The sequence below is a fragment of the Indicator indicator genome, chromosome 24 (genome assembly GCF_027791375.1).
Source record: "Indicator indicator isolate 239-I01 chromosome 24, UM_Iind_1.1, whole genome shotgun sequence".
Classification (NCBI taxonomy): Eukaryota; Metazoa; Chordata; class Aves; order Piciformes; family Indicatoridae; genus Indicator; species Indicator indicator.
The window spans coordinates 10,883,628-10,896,364 of record NC_072033.1 but is presented as its reverse complement, the minus strand read 5'-3'; the positions used below and the strand labels follow the sequence as shown (position 1 = coordinate 10,896,364).

At 41.3% G+C, this 12,737-nt stretch overlaps 1 protein-coding gene across 1 annotated transcript in view; it reads right to left on the bottom strand.

The window, feature by feature from the left end:
* The window catches only part of PHACTR3 (phosphatase and actin regulator 3), a 107,661-nt gene that overhangs the window by 20,893 nt on the left and 74,031 nt on the right, over nucleotides 1-12,737 (bottom strand). The window contains exons 6-8 of the mRNA XM_054391739.1: nucleotides 11,541-11,802; nucleotides 10,360-10,607; nucleotides 5,183-5,336 (exon numbers count right to left, since the gene is read on the bottom strand). Coding sequence (XP_054247714.1) covers nucleotides 5,183-5,336; nucleotides 10,360-10,607; nucleotides 11,541-11,802 — 664 coding nt within the window. The remainder of the gene's footprint in view (nucleotides 1-5,182; nucleotides 5,337-10,359; nucleotides 10,608-11,540; nucleotides 11,803-12,737) is intronic.

Sequence of the window (12,737 nt, the reverse complement as noted above, 5' to 3'; positions counted from 1 at the left end):
CCTGTGGTGAGGTTACCTGCATGATTCCAGCCAAGCAGGAATGAAATGCATTAAATGTACACAGCTAATTAGTGGTGACAGCTCTTCTCTTCATGCCTGCCCCTCCTTTCTCTCTGGAATAAATCTGTGTCAAGTCTTCGCAGCCTTCTGAAATCAGGGCAGCTCCCTGATTCTAGTTCACGCAGTGGGAGTTTGAAAACAGTCAGAGCTTCATTAAAAAACCTTTATAACTTCTAGGTGAACTTAGGCTAGTCTTCAAACTGGGCTCAGTTCAGTCTCTACTTAATTTCTATGTTGAGGCTACTAATGTACCCCCCTGCCTTTTGGTCAAAATGAAATAGTCCCCAAAGTTCTGTGCATTCAGTCCATTTTCACACTGAATCTCTCAAGGTCCTTTCTCTGGAGGGCAGATGCCTTTTCAATGAGCAAAGCTGCACTGAGACATTTCAGGGGGGAAGCTCCAATGGACATGCTGTTCTGGGAAAACCAGGCACAGCTTTTGTTATGTCAGTAGGTAAAATTTTCCTTTATGCTTGCTCTGTGCTGAACTCTTGTCATCACACTTTATGCTTTTAGGCTGCAAATCTGAAGTGCTGTTTCCTTGGTATTGTTCCGTCTCCAGCAGCACTGCGAACTTCACGCTCTGTTACATAAGGCTGAGGTACAAACCAGGCTCTAAACTGGGGGTGCATTTAGCTATGTCTGCAGTTTCTGGGCAAGTCAACTCAAAAATAACTACCCAAGAACCTCAGGGCAGGCTGAGAACTACAGAAGCCCCGATGTGGTAAAGTACTGAATCTTTGTTTTCCTTTTCACTTGACATTGTCAAGAAGCCTTGCCCCAGCATGATTCACTTACCCATGCCAAGATTTTCAGTGTGGTAAAGATCAAGTTCAGGTGCTCGAGTTTTGGTTCCACTCTGTGCCCACAAAACCATCATTCTTCCTAGCTAACTCCTTTGATGCTCACATTTCTGTATCTGAATTCCTGTCTCCATAGTCTTTTAAGTGTCACTTAATGCATCATGTCTACTTATGCAAATATCTAGGGAGGCAAAAGAGGACATGAAGTGAAAATTGCAAGTATCATCTTTTCTGGGAATTCATTGAAACACTAAGTAATAATGGAATGTCTTTAACTGGGGTTGTACAAGGCATACTTGAGAAGTACCAGGAACCCAGGCAATTCAAACATTAACTATCTGAACAGTCAGAAACCCAAGTTAATTAAATAACATTTCCCTGTGTCACTCTTTGGTCTAGCAACTATTTTACTCCCTCAGTTTTCATCTTAAGCCCCTTCTAGAACACAGTGAGTCTGTAAGGCAGAAAGCAGGTATTGCAAATGATCATACTTGCAAAATGTCTCTGCTGCCTCTAGACACAAACAGCTCTCAATTCACTGAATTCCATTGAGGACTTATTATCTGCACTCCAAACACATAATAATGGGAACCAAGACCTGTTGGGAGCCCTCTTGCATAATTCACAGTAGAATATTGCAAGTACACATCACGGCCTGGGGCACTGGGGATGTGTGAATTAGTTAAGAGAAAAACTCCTGGAAAAGGAATCTGGGGAAAGTGGAACACTGCCATTTTGGATGGAGGATGAGGGAGACGTGCATGTTTCCACGGCAACAAGTGGTAGACTGAATCGGCTGAGAGCAGGAAGTATGGGAAATACACTTTTGAAAAGCAGCAATGCAAATAAGTGAAGACTTGAATTTGTACTGCTTGTACTGCTGTCTGAAGTCAGTGGACTTGCACTGCTGCAAAAGTAGAGCCTGGCCCAAAAGATAAACTAGAATTTCTTGGTCTGTCTTTTGAGATGGAATGAGTGGCAAAGTGAAGAAAAATAGGGATTGCTTTGACTGCATAAACACTCATCAGCATGATAGCAGAGAGTTGGTTTTCTCAGCAGATTCATAACTGCCTTTGAAATTACAATCAGAACCATTTAAAAACTAAGTGCTTTTAAGAGAACGTTAATTCCTTTGTTTCCCCATTTTTGAAGTTCCATAGGCACCATTATTTGGTATATTTTTCACATTATGTACATCAGCACAGCTTTCTCTCCAGAGTACAGAGCTAGGCTGTGTTAGCTGTGGGACTGAGGCAATTTGCTAGACAGCTGTAGACTTTCAAATCACTGCAAAAGTGCTGAAAAATATTGGTGTTGAAAACAACTGCCTGCTTACTTGCCATTCTTATGCAGACAGCCATTGAATAACTACTTGCTGCTCTGCACACAGATTATTGTTTGGTGCTAAAGTACAGACCTGTAGCCTGATGGTGGGTACATGTGGATTCATAACTGAGCTGGCAAGCCCCTTTGCTGTGATCAAAGTGTTACTCCTTCTGCAGCAGCAGCAATATGCTCTTCTCTGCATATGTAGTGGCAAAATCATACAGTGAATAGACATTTCTGTTGGATCCCATACGTTCCTTAGCTATAAAATTCCAAGTTGTCACAAAGAGATTATGCTGCACAAGTTCCAGTAAAATGAATGAAGACCTCAAAATCTCATCCAAGAATTTCACTCTTCCCAGCATGGTTATATTTCCACATTACTGTCAGGTTTTGCTCTGAGTGGGGGCTCTGGGATGGCCTGGGTTTTGTGACTAGACCTAGGTGGTCCTAGTTAGAATCTCCAAAGGCTTTGACTCTTTAGCCTTTAACAATACCCATTTTTGCTTTTATTATTTTTTTCCTTTTTGACACATACTTGCTTTTTCTGGTGTAGCAACAGGATTAAAAGAAATGGTTACAAGCTGCAATAGGGGAGGTGTAGGCTGGATGTTAAAAAACGCTTCCTCACTGAAAGGATTACCAAACATTGGAATTGTCTGCCCAGGGCAGTGGAGTCACCATCCCTGGCGGTGTTCAAGTGATGTGTGGAGCTGGCACTTAGGACATGGTTTAGTGTTGACCTTCAGTGCTGGGTCAAGGGTTGGACTGAATGATCTTTGAGGTCTCTTCCAACTGGATATATTCTGTGCTTCTGTAAATATTTTCCTGCATGCATCCACCACCTGAATGAGCTTGTTTGCACGGTCATGTTCTATTTTGGTGGGTGAGTTAAGAGCTGAGCTAAGCTGTGCCAGTGCACATATGTGCTGGAAGTTGTGTGGGAGATTGCTTCCAATCTGTTTTGCCATTCCTGGCTATTCCAACAATCTCTGCGCCGTCTGTTCCTGAGATGTGCTGAATCTTCCACATTCCAGGAAGAAAGAGCTAAATGAAAGCCTGTCTTCCAGCACTTGGAACAAAAGTGGCTTTTAGCCATCCTTGAGACACCACCAATGAGACTAATGGCCTGCACCACAGATTGCTCCATAAGACCAGAGCAGACAGTGCACAGGCGTCACGACCAGCCCTTTTCCTCACCAGTAGAGAAGTTTCCTTTTTAAGTCCTGTACTGACACCTGACTTCAGGTATGCTGCCTTTAAAAGAGTTCTATAGGTTCACTATTAAGCAAGCTAAACAGTAAATGAAAAGAAAGGAATCAAGTCTATAGTTGTACAACCCGAAGCTGCAATTCTCTTAGACTTTTCCCATAACAAGAAGTGAGGCTGTATTGAAAAGTGCTGTGACCTTCTACTCATTTCAGCAATGTGGGGTGTGGCTGGATATGAGATAAGCTTCTCAGTGAATCCTCTGTGATGGTTAAACTTGGGTTTAGGGCTGCAGTGGGGTAGAGACCATTTTCTGTGTGTTAGACATCAGGCTCCTAACCTATGAAGACATTTCACAAGCAATTGACTGATCAAAATGCTGAAATTAGCAGTACTGGAGTGCAGCTTGAAATATTTCACTGAAATGAATACATAAAGCATGCAAGGTCAAGATGATCGAGGCCATGATCAAAGTCCATGATACTTTCCTTTCTAAGACAATGGATATTAATGTGGCCCATCTATGATTTGCTCTGTCTGTAGCTCCTGGAATTTAACATAAATTGTAAAGTTATATTTTTTACTGCTAAGGGATACATGTGTGTTTTGTGATGGGGACTGGCATCTGCTCTGTATTGTGCAGTCACTGGCAGAATGCACCAAGAGGAAAACCAGCAATCACTGGGACTGCAGGAAGATGTCCCATCTCCAAAGTTGCAGGAACATCATGAAGTACACCCAAAATCTCATCTACATTCAATCAGTAGCTCATTTCTTAGCTGAGGGCAAGTGTGGTGATGGCAGTGATTTTTCCTGCATAAACTCTGTTCCATTAGGACTGGTGCTCTGATCCAAATGCATGCTTCTCACTCCCTGTCCCCTGAGGTTAAGCTTAATCAAATGCACACACATGAATGAGCTAGTCTAAATATCAATAAATGTTTCTTTCAGGAGAGGCTTGAGATATTTAATATTTAATAAGCTTTGAAAATGAACTTGTAGCCATGTTTCTCAATTTGGTTCCAAGCATTTTGGCGGTGAGCAGTGCTCACTGTCCCAATGTGGGCAGGCACAGCACAGATTATTTAACAATCCACTTTGTCTCATCTGAAATATTCATGTTTGCAGATATCCAAATGTAGCTTTTAAAAAAACGCACACAAAAACCAAATGCTGCAGTCTGAGCCTCACAGTAACCTTAAATCTTTGCTTTAGGCTACACACCACAGTAATGCAGTTTCTCTCAGAGCTCTACCCTGTTGCCCTGGTTACTGATTAAAAGCAGACCATCCCTGCTGTCCCTGCAGCTGGACTTACACAAACACCTTACCCATCTGAGGGCAATGCTGCTGAAGTTGCTTCTTCCTTAAAGCAAAAATACAACCACCAATGTACACAGCACCTTTCCCCCTTTCAAGTAAATATGAAGCTATAACCATTGTCTTTATCCTTACATTCAATAAATAATTATATTCTTATTTTTGTCAAAGCACGAGCCTTTCTGGGGGACCTCAGGATATTGGGGCTGCAGGTAGATTTGGCAAAATTTTGACCGATTTCTGTCTTGTTTTCTATTGAAATCAAGGGACTCCTCCCTGACTGAAGAGGGAGTTAAGATTTTTAATTTTTTATGTGGCTGACTGACAGCTGAAAACATGTTATATTAGTTTGCATATGAATCACTGGAGGAAATGGGGTTGGGGGTGGGTGACAGTGTCTCATCTGACAGCACCCAAAGGCTGCTTCATTGTAAAGGGAGGTTACTCCCTCTCAGATAAACTTACTTTGAGAGTTTCATTTCAATTTGCTGCCGGATTTCCTGTCTTTCCTCATCTGTTCTCCTTGGAAAAATATTCCTGTCTTCCAGCTCCTGCTTACTTGGTCTGTTTCGTAGCTTTACTGCCAGCAGTTCTTTCTTGCATTTTCTTGGCAAAGTACCTGGGACATACATTGAAAAGAAAGCTATGAGAAAGACAGCTCTGGAGATAAAACATGAACGTTGGAAGAGCAGAAAACCTACAGTGACAGTGATCTGTTACGTTAGTGTGAAATGAGCACACATTAATATAAGTATACTTTAATATATTTTTTTCTATATATATATAATGTACACATTAATAAAAGTAAGCACTACAGTTGTGAAGGGAAAACTGTTTACAAATGCAGAAGGATCATATTCCTCTGTTATCTTTGTTATCCAAGCAGTGCTCTCAGGTGCAGCAGAGACACAACTCACATCACTAGTTTAGAAGTCAAAGGCTATGAGCATTGCCTTAGTCCTCTGAGCATCCCCAGAGCCCAGAGCAATCCCCATTTCCTGACTATTTAGTGATTCCCTTGCACGACTCAGTTGCTCAGCAGCAGGAGTACACCCTCCTTTCTAGGTCAGCAGGTATGACCAGGAATAGATAGTGGTAACTGAAACAAAGACGTTGCTTGGCAGGCGTGTATATATGTGCACACACATACACATGTAGATATAAAATCACATACATATTGTCATTCTGGTTTTCTGGCATTAAAAATTAGAAATCAGAGTTGTGATCAGACACTGTGTGTAATCCTAACACTAAATGTATTCTGTATGTCTGCATCCTGTCCAGAGTGACAGTGTCATACGAGAATTTCATTTAGCAATCGGTACTATACTATTGATGTTGGGCCTCTCCCTCAGCACAGAGCAGGGGCAAATATTCCAAGGAATGAACTAAAAGGTCAGATTTTATGGCAACTTAATTGGGGGTGCAGGCAATAAGAGACACAAATACTTATTATGACTGCATGCCCTATTGTGCTCATTGTAAAAACATAGTAACACTTGTTTCCCATCAAGCCATGGAACCTAAACCATTGCCATTGTAAAAGAACTGTTTATAGGAGAACAATTCTGAGTAGGAGTCTACTTCAGTGTTATGGATGTTGAGTCCTTAATGCTGCCCTTCTGATGAACATTAGAAACACCTTCATTCTTACTGGAGGGAAATGCATTTGAGTTTAGGCGTTTCTGTATCTCTGGTGTAACCCTTTAGATGTCAGCAAGGCTAAACAAAGGAAAATGTGACTGCTGAGCTTATAAAACCATTTTGTCATATGTTTGGAAAGGTACACAATAAAATGGCTGAAAAGACATCTTTCTTTCCAAATGCAGACTGAAAGTCTGAGCTGATGTCTGTATTAGATGAGGGGTAGCTTGCTTATGATGGGGAGAAGAATGAAGTACAAAAACCAGTGAGCTGCTGAGTCGTAGTGGTAGGACTGCGGTCTTCTAGCAATCATGGAACAGGTGGGGTGTAAACAAGTAATTTTCACCAGATCCCTGCACACCTCTGTTTCCCATACTGGCTTTTCCAGTGACCAGTCCAGGGCTTCAGTAGAGTCTGAAAATTACCATTGACGAGTAGCACCAGTCAGATGGTTGTTAGCTTTGTCAGGTAGGCAGGAAATACAGTTAAATCTCTGTATTTGCTCCATCTTGGGAATGTGGTGTGTAAGTGGAGGTTATTTTGGTTTGGTTCCTTTTTACTTTACAGGATTTTTAAAAATTATTATTTAATACTTGGCCTTTTCTAGAAAAGGTCACCTCATTTTTAAAGAAAATGACATTTAATTGGTATTTTTATTCAGCATTTGAGATAGGATTAAAGTCTGTTTTTTAAAGGATGCTCTGGAGGTTGCCAAGACTCTAAATTTTAAATAGATTCTCGTTCCTGAATAATGGGGTTTATGTTTGCTATCTACATTATTATTATGACATTGATCTTGAATTTCTTTATGCAGAGGAGAAGAGTCTATATATATCACATCCACACATACATTTTGGGAAGATGGGGAGAGAGTAGTTACAGGCTCCCTGTGTGAACAGGGACAAGTCTCTTGATAGTTGCAATTGTCTAAACTTAAAGTTCTAAAAAAACATAATCAGTTCAAAACCCCAGTTAGAGTCTCAAAGCTGTGCCCTTTTTTAGCACCTTCCTCCTAATGCTTTCAAAGTCTGTTGCAAACATTTAATTAAACTAAACCACACAACCCTCTGTGAAGTAGTAGATATACATTTAACAGATGGGTAAAGAAGCTAAATGATTTGGCTGATGCCACACAGAGCCTTCTCCTAACTGAATATATGACTTCATCAGAAACATTTGGCTCATGAAGACAAAGACTTGGGACTGTCAAGGTTTTTTAAGGCTCCACCACACTGGGAGTGGGTGCAGAGTGGGCGTTTGCAGTGCTTGATCTATACAGCACAGGAACCAACAGAATTCCATCTGGAAATGATCTGAAGCACATTTGAGACTAGCAAACACCCAGGTATCCCTGAGCATGTCCTCATTTTCACCTGGTAATTTTAAACAGGCAGGAAGAGGAACTTGGGAATATCAGGAGATTGGTGTGGAGAGATTGCACATGCACATTAAACTGAGTGTCTCCAGAACATGATAGACATAGTGCCCATGTGCTGGCCATCTCTGGGGTGCATTTGCAGGCAGTTCAGTGCAACTTGTGTGCACTGAAAGCACTATATGTATGTATTATTCAGCACATGCATATATCACTGTCCAGAGGTGCTTAGAAAGAAATAAGAGAGCTCTACTTGTGTAGCAAATACTTTTTTTTGTGGAGATGCAGCCTAAATGGCTATTCTCCCATTCACTGGTGTCAGTTAAGGAATGAGCACGTAGGACTATCCCTACTCTCTTCAGGCTGTCATAAAACTACTTGTCAAACCATTTTATACATGATTTTTGAATCGTAGGCGGACAAGGGCTAGAATCAGAGTGATTATTTGCTCAGATGAGGTCACTGTTCATTTTCTGCTGTCTGTCATCTCATTGAAGGCCAGCTGAAACTGATGCTCTGCAGGTAAAAAGACAGGACCTTCTGGCAAGAAGTCAGATTTTGAAGCTGATGTGGAGACATTGGCTTAAGCTAGCTTGGTGTCTGCCCTAGAGGCTTGTATTTAAGTGAGACAAACAATGCAATATTTTACTTGAAACAAAGTAAAATGAAGCTGCTCTTCAGGGCCTCGACTGCTCCCAGGCTGCTCTGCTGCACACTTAGGAGTCTACTACTTTGTGAAATTAAAACCACAAATCATATCTGAAAAATCTCAACTTTAATCCATATCCTGCTGTTGTATTAGAAGAGTGGAGAGCATATAACCCACTCAGGACAAGCTGTGCATCCAGATGCTTGGATTTCTAAAAGGCTTATGCTATAGACACTCCTATGGTCCATATGCACTGGGCACCAATTAATCTTTAGGGTATTTCACCAAACAAAAATGCAAGAGATCTGGATTAAGCTGATCTAGTCTGAGAAGCTATTCCTCATGCCTGATCAATTGTGTTAATGCCTGAAAAATAATACCTGCCTGAGAAGTGAAAAGAGGCAGATGATGTTCCCCACTTCAGGAAGACAATCTGGGAAACACTCTGTAATTCATCTATTTGCACGTTGACCCGCCCACTGATGGTCAGTCCTGTTATTCCACTTGCTGCAGAAACCCATATCTTATCTTTCAGAATTAATAACAAATAAACAAAAACAGAGAACACATCCATTTCCAGCACCCTGAGGCAAATTTTCCTTCCTGATCACTATCTCAGAAAAATCCTGTTTTAAGTATTTTCTTACTAAGGGTTATTTTTGTTGGTCAATAAGGCATGTTCAGTGTCAGTCTGCCCCATGACCAAGCTAACTCAGGCAGGCTGTGTCTTGTTTCACAACTTATGGCAGCTCACCTAAGTCAACAAGAAACAGTTTGAAAATTTGCACCCTTTTTATGCTTGGTCTGCAGGTTCCTGAAAAAAGTTCCTGGTTTAGTTCATCCGAATCATAACATTTAATTTCTTGTATGTTTGCTGTTCCTTCTATCAAGCAAAAGGTAACCTAAATAGCACATGCTGGTGGAAAGACCTCACTTGCACTAGTTATCAGTTGCAGGCTACACACTACTTACATTATTTTTTAAGTTCATACACAAGATTAGTGTCCTGCTTTGTGTTTTTAGAGGCTTCAGAGAATTATTTATTGAGTAGGGGGAAAGCCAAGGTAGGCTTCTTCACTTTTTGCAGTTATCTCTGACCTGTACTAATCTCCCTGTAACCACGAGGCTATTGCATGGTTCTGCACTGCAGTGACAATGACAAAGCTGGTGATGTACTAAGGCAGTACACTAATTGTAAAGCATCTTTGAATTAATGTATAGTTTTCTTTCCCAACTTGCAAACCAGTTTTTTAAATCAGAAAGAATGTGGATCTTTTCAGGGAATTGTGAAGCTGCCACCCCTGTCATTACTGTGTCTCTCTTTCCTCTCAAATTCCAACAGGTGCATTTGGATGAATGCTGGCACAAGCAGTGCCACCCAGTGTCAGGACCAGAAATGCCTTGCTTATGTCCCAGCTTGGTCTGAGTCAAAGGACAGCAGTCACATCCCCACAGCTGTTGTCTCCTCGGGGGCTGAAGTTACACCACGCCACTCCAGGACTTACGTGGTTTAGACATCTGGGTTGCCTACCTTGCTCAGTACCTGTCCATGGAAGCCTCCTTAGACTTTTCACTACACCATCACTGCACTAAAATAATTGACCTAAAATGGGGTGCTTCCAAAACATCCCCACCATTGACACCAGGTATACAGAAAGCTTTGCCTGCTGACAGTGAAATGTGTCTGCAAGTGCTGCCATTCAGATATAGTAATGCAAAGGGTACAGTAAGTACCTCAAAAGGTAAAGCATACAGATACACTGACTTACCCATGCAACTCTAAACATCACCTCAGCATGCAGTACCTACCAACACAGGCATGATCACAGTCACCATGACTCAAACTAACTCTAGCTTTTCACCAGGATTCCTTGAAAAAGTTGATGTGACAGTAGAGGAATTTTCACCACTCAGTATTACCTGTTGCATGCTGTGACAGTGTTTCTTTGTAATATATTAAGTGACTTTCCTTACCAGAAATGACAGAGTCATTCAAAACTTCCTCGTCCTGATAAAAAACAGAGTCTTCCTTGAGCTCTGAGTTCATGATCATGTTTTCCTTGTTCTCATCTGACTCTTTAACTGAGTTCCGCTTGTTTTCTGAGTCACTGCTGTAACCCAGGGAGTTCTCCTTCTCTTTGTTGTGCTCAATACTCGATGTTCTGGATGGACGGACATCCACTCTCTTTTTTGGAGAGCCTTTGCTTTCTCTTCCATGGAAGCTGTGGGTGGAAGGTATACAACCCAGTTTTTATAAAGGACTGTTTTATTGCCAGAACAGGAACTTATTATTATATGAGAATGAGCAGAACGTGTTGTAGCTTGTAAAGCCTGGGCAGAGTGCAACATGAGACAACACAAGATGGCATTCTTAAGACCTTCCTATTTGTCATGAAAATAAGGTACAGAAGGGTGGTGACTAATGCATTTCTTTGATATACAGCCACATGCTGTACTGTACTGATTTAAACAACTCCCACACAGCATGTCCTTCTAATGTAAAACATGCATGGCATGAGGTTTTTACCATTCTGATTATTGTATGATCATGTCAAAGGTTTACCAGGGTCTGGAAATAAAACCATATGAAACCATTCCCCGTGACGATAGCTGTAAGGAACCGAGAAATGTTACCAGCTTAGCTCCAAAGCTCTATGATGGCAAAGGTTATCTCTGTCCTTAGGATACACAGGATGGCTTATAATAAAAACCAGACAAAGTACCTAAAGTGTTTCCACATGAGTATTTATATTAGAAATATATGCTCATGTATAAGCCAGCAGATATATACTGAAACAGCAGCATTTCTTATATGGAGAGCACTGATATTCAGAGCAGGATTTATCTTAGCTACTGTAACTTGGTATTTGTGAGGAGACTTTTTTTTTAAATAGGTCAAGGATTATCAAATTATTCTACCTGTTTGAAGACCTGCTCCCATGTCAAAGTAGCCTCTTCAGAAAGGAAGAACATACTTTGAAGTAACTGCTAAAGTTAGCACTTTAACCAGGGGTGGATGTTCAAAGTAGTGACATAAACAAGCCCCAGCTGTAGGAGTTAATAAAATGATAATAACAGGGTAGGAACACTGACTAAGAAAAATTTGGTGGAATGAGTCTCCTCATGCACCCATATAGCCAAGAGGCTGTAGGTACCTGTCCTGACGGTGTTTGGTGGCCAAGGCCCTGTGGAGTTCTTCAATGACTTTGCTGGGAGGTAAAGGCAGGTGGACGGCAGCCAGGTGAGGGGAACCAGTTGGTGTTGTTACCTGTCCTCTGACATGGGGATCTGAACTTTTCTGGCTGGAGGGATGGAAGAGGGCAGCTTGTCCTGAGATTTGGGAGGAGCCAACAATGACATAATTCTTCAGGATGGTGGAAGGAGGAGATTTCATGGCTGGGTCATCTATCTCACTTCCTGCAGTCAAAACACAAGAGAGTAAGATGTTGTGCAGTGCTTCTTACTGTTTTGCACACACAGTCTGCACTGAAATGAATTTGTTGTGTTGAAGAGAGGTTACTGGTCGAGGTGAGTAACTATCTGAATTCAAAAGGCTCACACTGCACAAATCCAGATCTTTACTCTAGCAAAATAAATGCCCCCTCTGTTCCCTCTCTTTCCCACAGTATCAGATTCTCCTTTTTCCCACCCACCAATGCATTCTTGCTTACCAGTACCATTCCTCCTAACCACCAGTGGTGGCTTTCCAATCCAGCACTTTCTCTGCTGAACTCTGGCAGACCGAATTAAAATTTATGCACTGTGGTTGGCAGTCAGGACAAAATGTACCACTGTCTATTATCTGCTCCTCTGTGACTGCTGCACAGCTTAGACCTCTGTCTTTCATGTGCCAGTTGAGGAAACGCCAAAATCATTATAATATGAGGATAATATTCACGTAGCAAAACTTGCCAAATGAAATTCAAATCAAAGATGTGGTATTGAGCACTAAGAAGAAAGAAAAAGAATCGTGGGACAATCTAATAGTTTTTTTAATCCCCAGATTCAGATATTGTTGGACTTTAGACTTTGATATATGTGTTTGTCTAGCACCTGAGTCCAAAACACTGCACATATCCCTGGTTGTAAATTTGGTAGTTTCACACTCTTAAGATAACTGAACATCTGGCCTGAAAAAGATGCTGATTTTCCTGTTCTGCAGTTCTCTTTCCTTTTCCCTTGTATCTCCATCCCAAGCCTCTGGCATATGGTGGTGTTTACACCAGTAGTTCAGTCCGGGTGTAAAAAGGCAATTCAAAGGCTTCATACAGGAGTATTTCTTTTCTCCTATTGCCACCTAGTGTTTTAAACAGGAATTTCTACTGATACAGCTTATACAGCTTCTTTAAACT